At 42.6% G+C, this 20,693-nt stretch overlaps 1 protein-coding gene across 4 annotated transcripts in view; it reads right to left on the bottom strand.

The window, feature by feature from the left end:
- The window catches only part of LOC114641109 (CD276 antigen homolog), a 745,815-nt gene that overhangs the window by 693,405 nt on the left and 31,717 nt on the right, over window positions 1-20,693 (bottom strand). The window contains exons 3-4 of one of the 4 annotated variants that reach the window (XM_051926024.1): window positions 18,210-18,524; window positions 3,288-3,436 (exon numbers count right to left, since the gene is read on the bottom strand). In XM_051926024.1, coding sequence (XP_051781984.1) covers window positions 3,297-3,436; window positions 18,210-18,524 — 455 coding nt within the window. In that variant the 3' untranslated portion in view covers window positions 3,288-3,296. The remainder of the gene's footprint in view (window positions 1-3,287; window positions 3,437-18,209; window positions 18,525-20,693) is intronic. The other 3 variants (XM_051926023.1, XM_051926021.1, XM_051926020.1) reach the window with 3 other exon arrangements.

Raw genomic sequence — 20,693 nt, forward strand, 5'->3', positions numbered from 1 at the left:
CGCCTTCGGGTGGGGGGACAGGTCCTAACTGTTGTTTGTGCGTATGCACCGAACAGCAGTTCGGAGTACCCACCCTTTTTGGAGTCCCTGGAGGGGGTGCTAGAGGGCATACCTTCTGGGGACTCCCTCGTTCTGCTGGGAGACTTCAATGCTCACGTGGGCAATGACAGTGAGACCTGGAAGGGCGTGATTGGGAGGAATGGCCCCCCTGATCTGAACCCAAGCGGTGTTTTGTTATTGGACTTCTGTGCTCATCACGGATTGTCCATAACGAACACCATGTTCAAGCATAGGGGTGTTCATATGTGCACTTGGCACCAGGACACCCTAGGCCTCAGTTCGATGATCGACTTTGTGGTTGTGTCGTCGGACTTGCGGCCACATGTCTTGGACACTCGGGTGAAGAGAGGGGCGGAGCTGTCAACTGATCACCACCTGGTGGTGAGTTGGCTTCGATGGTGGGGGAGGATGCCGGTCAGGCGTGGTAGGCCCAAACGTGTTGTGGGGGGTCTGCTGGGAACGTCTGGCAGAGCCCCCTGTCAGAAGTAGCTTCAACTCCCACCTCCGGCAGAACTTCGACCACATCCCGAGGGAGGTGGGGGACATTGAGTCCGAATGGGCCATGTTCCGTGCCTCTATTGTTGAGGCAGCTGACCGGAGCTGTGGCCGTAAGGTGGTCGGTGCCTGTCGTGGCGGCAATCCCCGAATCCGCTGGTGGACACCGGCGGTGAAGGATGCCGTCAAGCTGAAGAAGGAGTCCTACAGGACCCTTTTGTCCTGTGGGACCCCGGAGGCAGCTGATAGGTACCGGCAGGCCAAGCGGAATGCGGCTTTGGTGGTTGCTGAGGCAAAAACTCGGGCGTGGGAGGAGTTTGGGGAGGCCATGGAGAATGACTTTCGGACGGCTTCGAAGAGATTCTGGTCCACCATCCGGCGTCTCAGGAAGGGGAAGCAGTGCAGTGTCAACACTGTATATGGTGGGGATGGTGCGCTGCTGACCTCGACTCGGGACGTTGTGGGTCGGTGGGGGGAATACTTCGAAGACCTACTCAATCCCATTAACATGCCTTCCAATGAGGAAGCAGAGCCTGGGACTCAGAGGTGGGCTCCCCCATCTCTGGGACTGAGGTCACCGAGGTGGTCAAAAAACTCCTTGGTGGCAGGGCCCCGGGGGTGGATGAGATACGCCCGGAGTTCCTCAAGGCTCTGGATGTTGTAGGACTGTCTTGGCTGACACGCCTCTGCAACATCGCATGGACATCAGGAACAGTGCCTCTGGATTGGCAGACCGGGGTGGGGGTCCCCCTCTTTAAGAAGGGGGATCGGAGGGTGTGTTCCAACTACAGAGGGATCACACTCCTCAGCCTCCCTGGAAAAGTCTATTCAGGGGTCCTGGAGAGGAGGGTCCGTCGGATAGTCGAGCCTCGGATTCAGGAGGAACAGTGTGGTTTTCGTCCTGGTCGCGGAACAGTGGACCAGCTCTATACCCTTAGCAGGGTCCTGGAGGGTGCATGGGAGTTTGCCCAACCAGTCTACATGTGTTTTGTGGACTTAGAAAAGGCATTCGACCGTGTCCCTCGGGGAATCCTGTGGGGGGTACTCCGAGAGTATGGGGTACCAGCCCACCTGATAAGGGCTGTTCAGTCCCTGTACGATCAGTGCCAGAGCTTGGTCCGCATTGCCGGCAGTAAGTCGAACCCGTTTCCAGTGAGAGTTGGACTCCGCCAGGGCTGCCCTTTGTCACCAATTCTGTTCATAACTTTTATGGACAGAATTTCTAGGCGCAGCCAGGGTGTTGAGGGGGTCCGGTTTGGTGGGCTCAGGATTGGGTCACTGCTTTTTGCAGATGATGTTGTCCTGTTTGCTTCATCAGGCCGTGATCTTCAGCTCTCTCTGGATCGGTTCGTAGCCGAGTGTGAAGCGGCTGGGATGAGAATCAGCACCTCCAAATCCGAGACCATGGTCCTCAACCGGAAAAGGGTGGAGTGCCCTCTCAGGGTTGGTAGCGAGATCCTGCCCCAAGTGGAGGAGTTCAAGTATCTCGGGGTCTTGTTCACGAGTGAGGAAGAATGGAGCGTGAGATCGACAGGCGGATCGGTGCGGCATCCGCAGTAATGCGGGCGTTGCATCGGTCTGTCGTGGTGAAAAAGGAGCTGAGCCGCAAGGCGAAGCTCTCAATTTACCAGTCGATCTATGTTCCTACCCTCACCTATGGTCATGAGCTATGGGTAGTGACTGAAAGAACGAGATCGCGAATACAAGCGGCTAAAATGAGTTTCCTCCGCAGGGTGTCTGGGCTTTCCCTTAAAGATAGGGTGAGAAGCTCAGTCATCCGGGAGGGGCTCAGAGTAGAGCCGCTGCTCCTCCGCATCGAGAGGAGTCAGATGAGGTGGCTCGGGCATCTGATCAGGATGCCTCCTGGACGCCTCCCTGGTGAGGTGTTCCAGGCACGTCCAACCGGGAGGAGGCCCCGGGGAAGACCCAGGACACGCTGGAGGGACTATGTCTCTCGACTGGCCTGGGAACGCCTTGGGATTCTCCCGGAAGAGCTAGAAGAAGTGGCCGGGGAGAGGGAAGTCTGGGCATCTCTGCTCAAGCTGCTGCCCCCGCGACCCGACCTCGGATAAGCGGGAGACAATGGATGGATGGATGGATGGATGGACTGTTAATTCCAGAAGATAGCATTTTCCTGGCATCTACCAAACACAGATTGGAACATCAGACAGATAATGAAGTGTGAGTCATCATTCTAAAGAACATGTTTGCACATAGTAATCTTAAGTACAGCCATGGTAAGCTACAGTATGAAGCTCCCAATGCATAGGTCTAGTGCTGACTTTGTTCCAGAGGCAGATAGGCCCTCTGTTGTGAGTAATGCCACAGAGGACAGACCATTTTCACACACTTCAGCACTCAACAACCTCGCTCTGTGAGTTTGCGTTATGTACCACTTCATGGCTCCTCGACACTTCTACTTCACAATAATAGCAGTAATTGTCCCAGGCTAGATTTCGCAGAACAGAAGTTTCGTGTTCTGATGTGTGGCATCCTATGACAGTGCAATGTTTAAAGTAACTAAACTCTTCAGTCTGTCAGGAGAGACTGCATGGCTAGGCGCTTGATTTTATGCATCAGTTAACAATGCAACACATGAATTTAAACATTTGGAGAGGAATCCACAAGCTTTTTGGCCATATGCTGTATCACACAATTTACAATTGCGTACTGTTATACAGTATATATCATTCAAGTTATTATTATCTGTTGTACCTTTAATAACAACTTACGTCTGACACTCATCCCACAAGATGGAGTAGAAATGATAAAGAAATGAGGAATGCAACATATTTCTGTGGAATTAAATTCACAGCAGTGTTTCCAGGTTCTTCTCCTGAACTCTTGCTTTTCTCAGTGACTACAGGAGGAGCTTCAGGTTCTATGACAAAAAAATATATAAATAAAGAAATAAATAAGTATATGACAGATTGTACATTATACAACATCATTTAAAATTATAAAGTACCCCTAAAATATGGAAAGCAGTATCATCCCCTGGTAATACACAAATAGTGCATCAATGCATCTTACAGTTGCATACAGCAGTGTTTCTCAAAGTGAGGTTTGTGATACATGTCAAGTAAAGGTAAGTAATTCATAAATATCACATACACTTGATGTATACAGGAGAAAGTAGGGTGAAATGACACCTTTTATTGGCTAACTAAATAGATTACAAATGCAAGCTTTCGAGGCAGCTTAGGCCCCTTCATCAGGGAAGGTGGAATACAGAAACTGAAAAATACTCTAAATTATATCGGGACAGCAAAGTGATTTTTTTCTTTCATCTTAACAAACTTTTTGTTCAAACGTTAGCAAAATTAATAAACCTTAGATGAATTAACCCTGAAACAAGAGAACAATGAACTAATAAAATGTAGAGATAAGATAACCATCACTAGAGAAAGTCCTGTAAGGTTTTTTTGACATTCATTGTCTGTAAGATAGGCCACTGATGTAGTCAGCTGGTCAATCAGTCTGTTAGTCCACATATCTGGTCATAAAACTCTTGTCTCTATTCAGACCATTTGTAGAGTATTGAACTTAAGCATAAGTTTGTATTCCCATTGATCAATGGCCATGAGTACCATTCACAGAGAGTTGGGGAATGGCTGCAATCACCGCATTGTAAGATGGTGAGAGATGTACCCTTAGGCCCCCTCCTCGGTTCAGAGATGGTTATTCCTTTTCACGTAAATGGCCTCCTTGACTCCTCGCTCAAACCAGCGTTCCTCCCTGTCCAGGATATGCACATCTTCATTACTGAAAGAGTCACCACTGTCCTGTAGGTGTAAATAGACTGTGGAGTCCTGGCCTGACGAGGTCACTCTTCTGTGTTGTGCAATCCGCTTCGCCAGTGGTTGTTTGGTTTCCCCGATGTATGATTCACGGCAATCCTCTTGGCACTTAACTGTGTAAACTATATTACTCTGTCTGTGCCGGGGCACCCGATCCTTGGGGTGGACCAATTTTTGCCCTAGCGTGTTTTGGGGTTTCAAAGCCACCGAGACCTAGTGTTTTGAAAAAATGTGTCTCAGCTGTTCTGATACTCCTGACACATAAGGGATCACCAAAGGTTTTCGCTTAGGCAGCGGTTGTCGTTCCTCTCTCCTGGATTGCTTAGAGTGTTCTTTAGGTGTCTTCCCTGCTTTAACAAAAGTCCAGCTGGTATAACCACATTTTCTCAGGGCCTTTTTGATATGATGTTCTTCTGCTTCCCTAGCCGCTGTGTCTGTGGGTATGATGTTTGCTCTGTGTTGTAGAGTCCTGATGACACCTATTTTGTGCTCCAGTGGATGGTGAGAGTCAAACCTTAAATACTGATCTGTATGCGTTGGTTTACGGTACACATCAACTTTCACATGTCCTCCATTGCTGATGGAAACGCTGTCACGTTTCATGTCCTCCCTGGTGAACTGGATGTGTTTGTCCACTGAGTTGATGTGGCCAGTGAATTGTGGTACCTCCTGAGATTTGATTTTCACCCAGGTGTCGTCCACATACCTGAACCAATGGCTCGTTGGTGTTACAGGATAGGATGATAGTGCCATCTTTTCCACTTCTTCCATATACAGATTGGCCACAATAGGTGAAACTAAGGAACCCATGGCGCACCCATGTTTCTGCCTGTAGTACTGGCCTTTGTATATGAAATATGTGGATTGAAAACACAGTTCCAAGAGCAAACACATTTGGTCAATGCTGAGAGTGGTCCTTTTTCTGAGTGTGGTGTAATCCAGTAGTCTCTTACGGACCACCTCCATTGCTTCCGTAACTGGAACACAAGTGAATAGAGATGTAACATCATACGAGACCATAGTGTCATCTGCTTCCATAATGACATCTCTCACCTTCTCCACAAAATCCAAAGTGTTCTGAATATGGTGTTTTGAGCTGCCTACCAACAGGTTGAGGACAGCGGCCAGGAACTATGAGATGTTACATGTAACCTGAATTGATCATGCAGACAATGGATCTTAACGGTGCATCCTGTTTATGTATCTTTGGTAAACCATACAGACTTGGTGTAGCTTCCCCTGGGTATAATCTGTGGTATGAGGTCCGGTCAATAGCATTGTCATGCACTAACTGCTTGAGATAATCTATCACCTTTGTCCTGTAACCACTACCTGGATCTCATTTTAGGAGTTCATAAGTGTTTTTGTCACTAAGCAGAGACAAAAATTTTTTCATGATAGTCCATCTGGTTTAGCACCACTGTGCACCTCCTCTTGTCTGCCGAAAGGATGATGATGTTGTCGTCCTTACTGAATGCCATGAGAGTCTTCCTCTCCTCAATACTGATATTGGGTGCAGGTGGCTTAGCATTGTTGACACATGCCAAAACTTTTATCAGCAGTTGCTCTGCTTCCACATCTGCTATGTTGTTATTTCTGATTGTTAGTCAATGGTGCTAGTTCGATCATTAGGCCAAGGTACTGTTTATAAGGTTGGAGAAACCTGCAGTCAAGTGAGACTGAGGAAGTCACTTGGATGAGTGATGAAACATATCCAGATGAACAGAATCAACTTTCTAGAATTACATGACTTTCTCTAGTGATGGATATTTAATCTCTACATTTTATTAATTCATTGTTCTCTTCTTTCAGGTTAATTCATCTCAGGTGTATTCATTTTGCTAACATTTGAACAAAAAGGTTGTTAAGATGAAAAAAAAAAATCACTTTGCTGTCCCAATATAAGCGACAGTATTTTTCAATTTCTTTGTTACACCTTGCCTGATGAAGGGGCCTTATCTGCCTCAAAAGCTTGCATTTGTAATCTATTTAGTTAGCCGATAAAAGGTGTCATGTCACCCTCCTTTCTCCTGTATCAATTTATGGCTAACACGGTACAACACTCTACTGCTATGGATACACTTGATGTACTAATGGTCTGGTTACTCTCTTCCTCTTTATTCTCTGTATTTTAAACAATTTCCACAAGATATAAAACTTGAATGCAAAATAATGACCTTTATTAAACCAACCAAAGCAGCATTACAAAGCAAAGACTCTTTCCAGATAGCGCAACAGCATCAGCCTATCCCAGAAACCCTGTTTTCTGATAGCCAATCAAAATCTGACTAGCTGTCACCATGTGTCTCTCTGACTTGTACATCAGCTTTTAAACAACAATACAGTAATTTAAAAGCTTGACCTTTTTAACACAGTCTGAGACCCTCTGAACAATGTATGAGTATAAGCATAGAGACGTACATTTGTGCCAGTCACTCCCATGCTCTGAGCCAATAAAAATGATTGTGAAGTCTTGAATCACCCATTTTTCATATCTAACTGTCAATCACGTATGACTCTGCTTAGCTCAGTCACATGGAAGCTAATTGGTTAGATTGGAGAAAAAAGAAAACTTTTAAGTAATGGATAGATTTGTGGGTCAAGTGTCTATTTTGTGAAGCGAGGAAAAGTTAAGTTCACCTACAAGGGAAAATATGATGATAATTAAATAGAGTTTGTCTTTGTGAGTCCACATTTTCAGCACTAACTGCTATCAAGACAAAGTACAGGGCATGGTTGCATATGGAGGACAACATCAGTCTGCCTATCAGCCATCACTCTCAGAACTGAGAAACTACGCAGACAAAGACAGAAGCGCAACCATCTCAAAGATTTACTAGGAGCTCGACTGAATATGCAAAAATGTGGTGTAGTGCAGTTCTAAATCTAAACAATCTGAAATGGTCTTTTACTTTAATACAAATGATGAAGCTCAAAGTGCTTTACAAGGTGAAGAAAGAAAAAAGAAAAAATGTAAAAATAAAATTAAATTAAAATCAAATTAAATTAAAATGAAACTGTAACATAAACAAAATTGACACTGTTTAAAAGTAATAATATGCATCAAATACAAATAAATTCTGACCCATATTTTCTCAAACGTTTTCTCTGAAATTGGATAAAAATGTATCTTCAGCACAAAAAAAGTTACTTCTCGTGTGCATGAGAAATTATCCTGTCACAAAATATTTTCACATGTCATTAGATATTTTTGTGTGATAACAAGAAATTGTCACTCAGTCATTGTCCAACCCGCTATATTCTAACACAGGGTCGCAGGAGTCTGGTGGAGCCAATCCCAGTCCAGCACAGGGTGCAAGGCAAGAACAAATCCCGGGCAGGGCGCCAGACCACCACAGGGCACATTCACACACACTCACACCAAGCACAATTTCCGATCACCAATGCACCTAACCTGCATGTCTTTGGACTGTGGGATTAAACCGGAGCACCCAGAGGAAACCCACGCAGACATGGGGAGAACATGCAAACTCCACGCAGGGAGGACCCAGGAAGAGAACCCAGTTCTCCTAACTGCAAGGCAGCAGCGATGCACCACCCAACAAGAAATTGTTTTATTTTATTTTTTTTTGGGTCATATTCATTTAGAGGTTCCGTAGAATTTGGTCATAGCTTAAAAAATGTACCCCACCCATTGAGTCTGAGGCTACTCCTTGACCATTAGGTTGCTTCCATTGACGGCTCAGAGAGCTTCATTTAAAAATTAAGATTTACTGTAAGCCTTCCTATGTTCCTCTGAGACACACTCTCCATTATGTCTGTAAAAATGAATCTATTTAAGCTTCTTCTTCCCCCCAAACACACCACCAAGGCACTTACTGTATTTCTATATGCTACTTGGACAAAAATAAAGTCAGTGGTGTCTTCTCAGATTCTTGATAGCAATTCATCACTTGTTCATACACATTGTCCTTTTCATACTGTGGAAGATGTGGATTTTCCACAATTGCCCTCAATTCATGATCCAGTCTATCAATGGCACTGGACTCAGAAAGTCTTCAGACCCCTTCACTTTTTTCATATTTTTGTTATGTTGCGGACTTGTGCCAAAGTCATTTACATTCTTTTTTTTTTTTCCAAGCAACCCTTAATACCCCCAAATGACAAAGCAAAAGACGGATTTTAGAATGTTTTGAAAAGTGTAAAAAAATAAAAAGCTGAACTATCCCATCGACACAAGTTTTTCAGAGCATTTAGTCAGTACTTCATTGAGGCCCCTTTGGCAGTGACTGCAACTGGGAGTCTTCTTGGGTCTGATGAGAAAAGCTTTGCACACCTGGATTGAGGAATTTTCTGACATTCTTCTCTGTGGATTTCCAAAAGGTGCGTCAGGTTGGATGGAGACCACAGCTGTTTCCAGGTTGTTCCAGCTATATTAGATTGGGTTTAAGTTTGGGCGCTCACTGGGCCACTCAAGGATATTCTCAGAGCTGTCCCTGAGTCACTCCTGTATTGTCTTTAGCTTGTGCTTAGGGTCATTGTTCTGTTGGAAGTCCAGTCTCAAGTACATACTGTTCTGGAGCAGGTTTTCTTTAAGGATATCTCTCTTGTTTTCTCATTTTGCCACTCCCTCAACAGCCACACAGCATGATGCTGCCACCTCCATGTTCCACAGTTGAAATTTGCACTTTTCTAGTTATAACATGTGCCTGGTTTCCTCCAGACATGACTCTAATCTTGGTTTCATCGCTCCAGAGAATTTTTTAATCATAGTCCCTGCCAACCCATGCCCTGTAGATGCCTTTTTCGCAATCTCCAAGCAAGTATCTTTTACTGAGGGGAAGCCTCTGTCTGGCCACTCTTCATAAAGCCCGGATTGTCCTTCTGAGTGTTTCTCTCATCTCCACACAGGTTCTCTTTAATCATTTAGAGTAAGCCTAAGGTTCTTGGTCACCTCTCTTACCAAGCCCCATATTCCTAAATTATGCAGTTTACTCAGGTGGCCAGCTTCAGAACGAACTGTGGTTGCTCCAAACTTCTTCCATGTAAGAAATATGAAGGCCAATGTGCTCTTGTGAACATTTATTGCTGTAGGCATTTCCTTAGATCTCTAACTTGACATAATCCTGTTTCTAAACTCTGCAAGCAATTGCTTTGACCTCATGGCTTTAGATTTTGATCTGTTAGACATTGTTAGCTGTGGGACCACATATTGACAGATGTATGCCTTATGTAGTCCGGTCCAATTAACTGGTGTCCACAGGTGGACTACAAACAAGGTGTAGAAACATCTCCATGACAATCAATATAATGGGTAGCACATGTGTCAAATTTCAAGTGTCATAGGAATACTTTTGTCAACTTGAGATTTCAAGTTTTTTTTTTTGTTAATAAATTAAAAAAAATCCTAAAATCCAAGTTTCACTTTATCATTCTGGGGTTTTAAGTGCTTGATATATGGAAAAATTATTTTTTATCACAAGGCTGCAGCATAACAAAATGTGGAAAAAAGTGAAGGGATCCAAATACTTTCTGAATCGACTGTATGTTGGATTTTGTTGAAGGATGTGATTTTAACTGGTCTATACATTTTTGAGACACTAAATACATTTTAGCAGACTTGTTAGAAGAATAGGTGGAATCAAGTGGGTGGTCTGAGGTACCTTGTGCATCCTAACATTTTGTGACGTGCACGCAGCCCCGCCGCACTACAAGTCCTGCTTCAACAGCGCCTTTGCAGCCCCATCACACAGTAGAGTGTCTGTTGGCCATAGAAAACTCATCACCGTGACAAGTTCATTCACAGCTCTCCATGTAGAGCATCCCTCTGCCAGTGACTGAACACTGAAAGGGGGCGGAGGGAGCTTATTTTAATTCGGCCAATGACCTGGCCCAATTTCTCTTTGTCTCCTCTCCTCCAGAATGGTCCAATCCCGATCGCGGATCAGCAGCCGTGAGACCAACCTGACGAGGAGGATTATCAGTACCTGAACTGAAGGAGGGAGCCGAGGCAGAATAACTAATGAAGTCACTGCTTGCTTGCAGTGTTTGTGTGCCATAGAGTGGTAGCTCCCGCTTCAATAAATATGCTTGCTGTTCCTGTTTGAAGGCTGTTAATAAAGCTGATCGTTCTGAAGATTGAGACCCAGCCTCATGTCTTTGGGTGTAAGAGAGTGTCTCACGTGTCACAATTTGTACTAAAATAAATCCTAAAAATCCCTCAAAAATTATTTTTACAGCTTCAGCTAATGTAACGATGCTAATAATTACCAAATACACTAATTAAATCTGTCTATTTTAACTTGCATATTTTTGTACAGTATTTTTGTCTATTGCATGTTTGAACTTGTTGGCAAAACAGACCCTCTGTCGTCAGTACAGCATGCCTGTGCTTCATACTCAAAAGTCCTGCATGTACAAACAGTGGCATGGCAGTCTGAGCAACTCCTTACAACACCGTTACAAAATACTTAAGGAAGAATGTGATATCTGTCTCTTTTATTAACTCTTTGATGGAGGAATATTTTTTCCAAAAAACTGAGTTTTCTGAAAAACACACAAAGCAATTGTTTCACACATAAGTCAATATAAAACATCTGTCGCTATATGTTGTGGCTGCTGTTGACGCATGTTCAGCATCTCAGTGAGGGGGCACCTCGGTGGTCAGGAGGAATGTATGGTGAGCCAGCTGCCTGGCTGTCTCCGCACAGCAGGTGGGTGGTGGTCACAGTGTGACACAATCTGGTTTGTACCTCTTGTCATTGTAAGTGGTGGTCCTCCCAGGCAAATACTGCTGTAGGCACATCAGCTACACGAAAGTGTTCACCACTACGATCAGCTGGGGACTGATCAGATGCTGGTACCTCACTTTCGTTTCTGATATCCATCTCCAGATCACTTGCTTCAAACTCGGAGTCCAACGAGTCAGAGTCCTATTCAACGAAATTACGTAAAATGTCCACGAAGTATTTTGCTTTGCACATTCACTTTAGTCTCTAGCCAGATGTCGGTACCATTTTAGAGGCTGTTTGCTCTTTGCTACTCATGCATGTGTAGGGAATCGAGGTTTAAAGGTGGAGTGGTGGCTGTGATGCTAGGGATCTGCACTGGCAATCGGAAGGTTGCTGGTTCGAATCCCATAAAATGCCAATATGGACTCTGCTCTGTTGGGCCCTTGAGGAAGGCCCTTAACCTGCAATTGCTGAGCGCTTTGAGTAGGGAGAAAAGCGCTATATAAATGCAAAGAATTATTATTATTAAAGCCATGTAACTTTCCTTCTAGCAAAGAGAGTCAAACTAAAACATAAGAGTAAGTTTTGTTGCAGTTTACAGCTGATTACCATCCTCTACTCCTGAATTTTGACAAAAGTCTACATCAGCCCTAAAAGAGTTAAGTCAATAAAATATTAAAAATGCTCCAAATTTCAAAACAGATAATCCAATCCCTAAACCCAAATGCTCTCAAATGTAATGCCATGTGTACATTTTCTAAAACTTAAGAAAGCACTTATTTTGCCACGAGTACAATAACTAGATAAACACATCAATTCTTCAGATTGTTAATTTGCTGCCAGGTGAGAGGAAGACTTCCTTTTACTGAGTTTAGAGCGCGAGTGACACTTGGGACCAATGCTTTTAGTGTTCTATACAACCCAAGTGATGCTCAGGTCTAACCTAAGGAGGTCAACTCTTCTTTTGTATTGTGTAAAGCACTTTGAGCAGCATTCCTTGTATGAAAATATATTATAGAATTAAATGTTGTTGTTGTTGTGTAATCAGCATCTGTAATTCAGTCATCTCCTTCCTTGTACTGGGTGGTGTCACATGTGTGCCAGTTAAAGGCATTTTTCCCATCCTGAACTGGCTTCGTGAATTTGACTTTGACATGTCCAATAAGCAATGGAAGGGGGTGCCTGGCAGTCCTTGAGTCAGGGGACAGACAATGGACAACACAGCCCTCAACAAAAAAGGAGCTCCTCAGTCTGGTACTACAGGATCTGATTGCCCTATATCACTTTCCTGATGGTAATGGGTCAAATAGATGAATTCCTGGATGTGTTGTGTCCCTATCAAGGGCCCATTCTTTGTTCCTCAGTCGACTAGTGTAAACACTGTTGAGGTTTGGGAGGACAACCCCAATGAAGCATTGGGCAGCTTTCACCACCTAAACGAGGTTATTGCAATCATCAGCTGTGTAGCTGGCATACCATAAAATTGAGCCCTAGGCCAGAACACTTTCAAGAGTGTTGTGGTAGAAGTTCTTCAAAAGCATTTGGGGTAGATGGGCTTGTCTCAATGTCTTGAAAAAATTCAGGTGTTTTTCAGCTTTCGCAGTTAATTAAGTACTATTAAGAGACCATGTAAAATCCATTGATATGTAGACTCTTAGGATCTTCACACTCCCTATGTATCATTTCTACTTTTCCGTGCTGTGTGTATTGGGGTAGGTGGGCTCTCACTTTTGTTCTCCTGTAGTCTACAATTATTTCCTCTGTCTTACTTCTGTTTAGGATTAGGTTGTTATTATAGAGAATTGTATTCTTAAAATTGGTAATCTCGATGCATTAGAAAAATATTATAAACACATGAGAAAAGTAGACACTATATTTTACTAAGCATTAAGATGTAAGAGTTTGGATTAAAAAGACATACCTATATATGATTTATTATTCTGTATGAGGTAGAGACCGTCAATAGTTTATTAAGTCAAAGAAATGCAGTAGAGTTGGAGAAAGATGAGCCCTTCGCTTAGAGAGAGAATATGAACTCTTTGGCTGTAAATTATAGTAGCAAGAAAGAACAGTCCTTATCGAACAGATAAGATAGACAGAGCGGGGTTTGAGACCCCCTCAGCTAAGAATTATTGATAGAATCAATTAGGGGCAGGACTAGAGCAATGGAATGCTAGGAGTCAGATGAGGAAAAATAATGACTCAAATGATCAGAATTGTAATAAAAGTAAAAGGTACCCATTGCTGGGGGCTCATTGTTCCATCATAAGTGAGTCTGTATGCACGTCATACAATAAAGCTTAATTCTGCTATCTGTTCTGAAGGCTCTGAGAGCCTTCACTGGGGCTGAGGATGCCCTATGCCGTGTCAGCCTGCTTCAGCATAATCAATGCACCATTTGGCCAAGTGTGCCAACTCCATCCTGTAGACTGTCTCAACTTTATCTGAAATCAGGCCCACTACCATAGTACCATCTGAAAATTTCAGGATCATATTTGAGGGGTGTATTGGGGTACAGTCTTGCATGAGGAGAAAAGCAATGGGCTAAGCACATAACCCTGTGGAGATGCTGTGTTCAGGATAAGTGTGGAGGTGTGATATAGCAGGTCAGTGGCTCAGATGGAAAGGCCAGTTTTTAAATAAATAATCTCCACACTCGTAGCTTAAAGAGGAGGCATGGTAGTGTGGCTAGAGTGGTTCCCGGGTGCAGTATGGGCTTGGGTGTTTCCACACTGAAGTGTACAGGTGTGGCATCGCACATGTTCGTAATTGATGTCGGAAGCTGCAATTTGCCATACCTGTGCCATTTCTCCATTATAAATAGAAGAAGCGCAAATGCGGTGAGGAGACAGTAAACGAAAAGGACGGAGGTTAAAAAGGAGAAAAGGCAGAAGACTGGAGAAAGAGCAAGTGTAGGAGCAAGCAAACGAGAGAGAGAGAGCAGGCTCACTGTAATAATGACTGGCAGCTGGGAAGCGAGCCCTAGTGGGGTGTTTGGCTGGCACTCGGGGGCAGATGGATTGGGTCACTCCTGCTGAGTTTTTCAGAGGAGCAGGAGTGACCACGATCGACGACGGCTTGCCGCATAAGGCCGCGGAAGACAGTGGGAGTCGGAAGCTTGGGAGGTTGATTCCCCAGTATGAGCGCCCTGGTTGCTTGGGAACCCGAGTCTCGGTCATTATTGTTGTTTAACATTTTTTTAATGGATTTATTTAGTGGATTATTTTAACTTCCACATTGCACCTAATTTTATGGATTATGTATTTATTGAAATGTTTTGAACACTTTTTGGTTTGGACTGTTTTAAATAAAAGCACTTCTGCACTTTACACCATCCCCTTGCTTCACTTGGTGTCCTCATTGTCGGGTTCAATAGGTTCCCTAAAGAGAGATGGGAGGATGGAGCAGGACCTGGATCGTCACAAGAGGAAGTACTGCACGTCTTCCTATCCTAACACTCTGTGTTCTGTTTGTGAGAAGGTTCAGCACCCAAGAGCAGACTGAAGTGTCCAAGCCAAAGTGGCTTAATTTACCAAACACTTTCAGGGGACTACCAGTAAAAAATGCTGAACTAAAATTCACAAACAACATCCTCACATATGTGTTTGGCTGTTTTAAGTGGAATAATTCTGTGTGGAGCATAGTACAGACAGTGTTCTCCATTGAATGGTTTGCCTGATATGTAAACTAGCATATGTCCAGACCTGGGTGTATGACTGATCTAATGTCCGAGAGTACCATTTAAAATTGGGTTAAGGAGCAATAATGGAGGATTTCAAGACATATGGAGACATGTTCCTTCTTTAGTGAGAGGTTAAATATGTTTGTGAACACACACGCAAATTGGATAACACACACCTTCAGTTTCCATCTGGGCACTCCTTCAGGTCCGGTAGCTTTGTGGACATTAACTCTTTGAAAAGTGGATCTTACCTATTGGAGCTATAGGACCAGTGACTGCTCTCCTACATAAGATGCAATATGCGGGGCAGTTCCTCCTTCATTGTGAGCAAAAAACCTATTTATAACATCAGGGAGATATGTGTACTCAGATGGCTGCACTGTATCACTCTTATAATTAGTCAGTACCTTTACTTCCTTCCACATGCTATGGAGGCAGTTATTCACAATATTCCTCTATGTACTATTTATATTTCTTCTTGATCTCTCTAATGTACCTCTTATAGAAAACTGGCGTGTCTCCTGACCTAAAAGCCATGTCCCATTCTTTCAGCAGGGTACGCAGATAACAGTCAATTCACAGTGTCTCATTGGGGAGCCCATTCAAAATTGTATGTATCCAGAACAACTGATGTTAAATTCTCCAGATATGCTCCTTGACTGAACACCTCCCAATTTGTGCAATCAAAACAGTTCTGCAGCACTGAGATTTAACTGAGTGCCGTGTCCACACAGACGGTCATTTAGAAGTGTCCATCCATCCATCCATTTTCCAACCCGCTGAATCTGAACACAGGGTCACGGGGGTCTGCTGGAGCCAGTCCCAGCCAACACAGGGCACAAGGCAGGAACCAATCCCGGGCAGGGTGCCAACCCACCGCAGGACACACACAAACACACCCACACACCAAGCACACTAGGGCCAATTTAGAATCGCCGATCCACCTAACCTGCATGTCTTTGGACTGTGAGAGGAAACCGGAGCGCCCGGAGGAAACCCACGCAGACACGGGGGAGAACATGCAAACTCCACACAGGGCGGGAAGCGAACCCAGGTCCCCAGGTCTCCCCAACTGTGAGGCAGCAGCGCTACCCACTGCGCCACCGTGCCGCCCCTCATTTAGAAGTGTGTCACTTTGAATTTCCAGCCTCTGCATTAATACCTGCCTTTGTGATTTCTTCAAGGACATATTCTGTGAGCACATGGTGCTCAGTCAGTCTTAAACTCCCAACAACTTATTCATCGTTGTAAGCATTTTGAGCATTTCCAACATATTGTGTATCCATCCCAAAATAGCATCAAGAAAGCTTTCCAACTTTTATGTGCCTCCGTGTTTGTTGGAATGGACGTAATACTATCAAGTCTTTAGCTGCTACCACCTATGATTAGGGAAATGTATTCAACAGTTAAAGATTAACCAATAGGAACAGGTTCAGCTGGGCTGCCTTTGTCTTGATTGACATGTGATGAAACTATCATGAAAGCCGGTATTTTGACATAAAGAGTGCTTTCATTAAATGAGCCATTTGGAAATGGAAAAGTCATGTTGTGAAATAACAACAGTCTTTAAAAATAAGACCTTTCTGAAAGAAAACCTGTATTAATGATAAAAACATAATAATTAGATGACTTTTTTTTAAAAAATAGCTGATTTGATTTAATTTTATATTTTTTCACAGTTTATTGACAATTATATATATTGCTGTACTTTTTCATGTGATTATTTCATGTTTGTCATTTTAATTTATTTCATTATGGTACAAATGATATCCCATAGCAACCTTGAGCTAAAATCATGTAAATTAGTTTTTCCCCACATCAAGCAACCTTCAATACCCCAGAAAGACTGGAATAGCCCATTGATGTTTGTCAGCCATTCTGGCCTGAAGTCTTCTGGATCTGACTCTACAAGCCTCACACAGCCAGCTTTGGAGATCTTCTGCCATTCTCCTCTGTAGATCTACTCAAACTCTACCAGGTAGGATGGAGACTGTCAGCTGGACAGCTATTTTCAGTTCTCAGTTCAGTTTCAAGAGATGTTCACTTAGGTTCAAGCCCGGCATTGGGCTGGGTAACTCAGAGTTGTCCATAAGCCATTCCTGTGTATTTTTTTGCTTTGTCCTTTTGGAAGGTGAACCATGGTCCAGTCTGAGGTCCAGAGCACTTTGTATGAAGTTTTCATTGAACATATCTCCATACTTTGTTCTGTTCAGCTTTCCCTCAAACATGACTACTCTCCTGGTTCCTGATGTTAAAGGACATCTCCACAGCATGATGCTGTCCCATCATGCTTCACTACTGGAATAGGATTCTGCAGGTTATTGTTATTTCCACCAGACATGATGCTAACCATCATCAAATCAAAGAATCTTCTTTCTCACAGCCAGAGAGTCCTTACCTGTGTCTTTTACTTAGAAGAGATTTCTGTTTTGCCACTCTGTTATAAAGCACAGACAAGTAGAGTGCTGCAGTGATGGTTGTCCTTCTGGAAGTTTCTCCCATCGCTACACAGGTTCTCAGGAGCTCAACCAGAATGATCTTTGGGTTTTGGTCACCTCACTTACCAAGGTCCTTCTCCCCAGATTGTTCAGTTTGGTCAAGCAGCCAAGTTTGGGAAGAGTTGGTTTGCTTTGTTTGGTTTGGTTGTTCCAAACTTCTTCTAAATAAGAACTGTGAAAGAAACTCTGCTCTTGGTAACCACATGAGCTGCATCCTTTCCCATATCTGTGCATCAACACAATCCTGTCAGGAAATTCTTTCGACCTAATGGCTTGGTTTTTGCTCAACTGTGAGACCTTCCATAGATAGGTGTGTACCTTATCTAATGGGTCCAAACAACTGAATTGACCATGGGTGGATTCCAAACAAGGTGTAGAAACATCTCAATGATGATCAATAGAATGGGGTACATCTGAGCCAAAGCAAAGGGTCTGAAAATTTGTGTTAACGTGATATTTCAGTTTTTTAATTTTAATAAATGTTCAGAAATTCCTAAAATTCTGTTTTTACTTTGTTATTCTTGGGTACTGAGTTTTGATTGATTAGGGAAAGATGAATGTAAATGATTTAAGCTTAAGGTTGCAACAAAATATGAAAAAATGAAGGAGTCTGAATACCTTCTGAATCCATTTTAAGTATTACTTGCCATGCCTCACTATCAGACATTTAGATCGCTGAACTTCCCTTAAAATACTGTAAGAGTATTAGAGTACACTTTATGGATACAAATCTGGAACATTGTAATGATGACAGAGTAGGCCACACAAAGGAACTTACTCCAAATAAAGTCATGGGACATTGTGGAACATGTTTTTGTAGATAGATTTACAATGCTGTTTTCTAAAGCATGCTTTCCAAAATTCATGAAAGCTTTACTTACATATATACAGTACATACAAGCAAGCACTGAGTCTGACTTTCCAACTCTTACTTGTCAAATTCTGCAGCCCTTGTCTGGCTACACAGCATTGTGCTACTTACCTTTAACAGTGAGCTTGACATCCTGTTCTGGTTGATGTTGAGGCGGGTAGCACCTATAATTCCCTTCATCTGTTTTTTGGATATTTAACAACTCCAGTGAAAAATTTCCTTTAGCTATTTGATCGTTTAACGAAATACGGCCAGCATATCCAGGGGCTATGTTGCTTTTCCCAGATGAGAAAATAAGCATGTTAATATTTGGCAACCTTTTCCATACAAAACTGACATTTTGCACATCTAGTGGCTTTGGTGTACTGAAAACACAAGGGAGGAGCACCTTTTTTCCGGAAATTCCAACAATGTCTTCAGATAGCACTTAAAAAGAAAAAGAAAGAAAAAGAAAAAAAAAACAAAATTAGCTCTCTGTGCATTCTGTTTTATGAACTAACTACCTGTGTTACCTATCTAATCAACTCAAGTTAAAATCTAAGTAATCAACATAGACCTCAGCATAGTCAACATTAACATTTGCAGTGCACCATCTATTGGGATGCAATTTGCAATGCACGTAATAATGAAATGCACTGCATGTATCATTCCAACAGATGGAATATATGGTAAACGGTTTATGCTCTCACCTTTAAAGCAAAGTGGCATCCGCTCATCGCAAGGTGAACACAAGCACACGCACACACACACACACGCACATGCACACATACACACACACACACACACACACACACACACACACACACACACACAAGTGTCATTGAAGCTTCACCGAATCCCCAAACCTTCATGTCTTTGGATGGAAAACTGAGCACACTGTGGAAACCCACCAAGAAAAACATGCAAACTCCAGGCAGGGATCACAAGGGACGTGACTCCCTGCGAGACAGCAGTGCTACCGCTCTGCCACCGTGCCACCCCATATGTGTAACTATTAGCAGTATTCATGATTTAAACAAAGTTAACGATTTATCTGTAAAATGTAACATACACAGTTTAATGCATTTCATCATGAAAGTGATATCAAGTGTAGACGCCAAAGTATAAGGCGAGATCGAGCACGGGTAAAACACATGCTGAAAGAAATCTCTCAGTCCAAAAGTTCAATTTAAAACTATTTATTGAAAGTTAAAAGCAAATAATCCACACAAGAATAAAAGAAAAAATAGTTACACACATAGAATAAAAGGAAAAAAAAAGGAAAAAAATGTATCTTCTCTAAACTTAGCTTTTCTTGAGAAACTTTAGTTGCTTCTGTACTTAAAAGTTCTTAATATCTTCTTCTGTACACTTTAAGCATACGGCTTCATGCTTATATAAGCACGTTATCTTTACGAGTTACTTCACACACTTAAAGAGCCCATAGGCATGGGCACGAGCATGGATTAAAACCGTATGCCCTCTATACCTTACACATGGCAAGGCTGTCACTAACTAAAGAATAATGTTTAGTCAAAACTATTAGAAATGGCAAGAATATACCAATACAGTTCTGCTTACGGGGGTTTTAGGAACCTCCCATAGATTATGCATTGTCATCTTAGAAAAATGTCTATGAATCTTATAACTAGGCAAATGGCTCTTACATGAAGTATAAATCTAAGAATTCTAAATATGCAGAGAGCAGGAATATTATAAATTGAATGTTTTCTGTGTGGTGATCTATTGCTGCTTGCTGCTGTTGTCAGGTCAGGAGGAAGCCCCGGAAGTGCGTATCGATTTAACAACTGGGTCGGTTTTAAGATGACGTTTACGACGGTCTGCTTTAATGATAAAGTAACCTACGGGATTAAAGAGGACATTTCGAGTTTAAAGCTGAAATTTCCACTTTAATCACAAAATAGACATTTTCATTATGTCCTTATTTTCTTTTTCTCTGTGGCTTAAATACGCCGCCGTACATTCTGATGGTATTGTGAAGGTGCAAAAAAAAAAAAAGATGGCCCAGAAGATGGTATGTGAGACTTTTAAATTGTATCGTGTCATTACTTTGGGGAATATGCGATGCTTACAAAGCACCACAAATGCATTTATATGTCGGCATTTTGCTTCACCACAAGGAACCAGTCATCAAACATTGAAGTGCACACATCGACCCCGGAGGATCCTAAAAGCGTAGCAAGAAATTCAGGCTGAAATTCAGGGTTTGAATGTGGAGAGTTATGACGATATTCCAGAAGAAGATGACATGACATGACTGTATTTGGATAAATGTATATTGTTGTACATGAATAAATATAATATATACCCTGAAAATAAGCCCTAGTGCATCTTTTGGAGCAAAAATTAATATAAGACCCAGTCTTACTTTTGGGAAACATGGTAGCTGTGGTTTTCTGAATATCATTATGAACACTTTGATGCCACATAAAACAATTACAAAGCTACATTATCAGTCAAAGAAGTAAACATTCTTCCTTACCATGTGGAAAAACAGTAATAAATGATTTTTTTAAGTTTTGTTGATATGTACATTTAAATGGAAACAAGGACAAATTTGGATCTGCTTTATTTCTCAGAAATATACATTAACAG

This window comes from Erpetoichthys calabaricus, chromosome 4 (genome assembly GCF_900747795.2).
Source record: "Erpetoichthys calabaricus chromosome 4, fErpCal1.3, whole genome shotgun sequence".
NCBI lineage: Eukaryota > Metazoa > Chordata > Cladistia > Polypteriformes > Polypteridae > Erpetoichthys > Erpetoichthys calabaricus.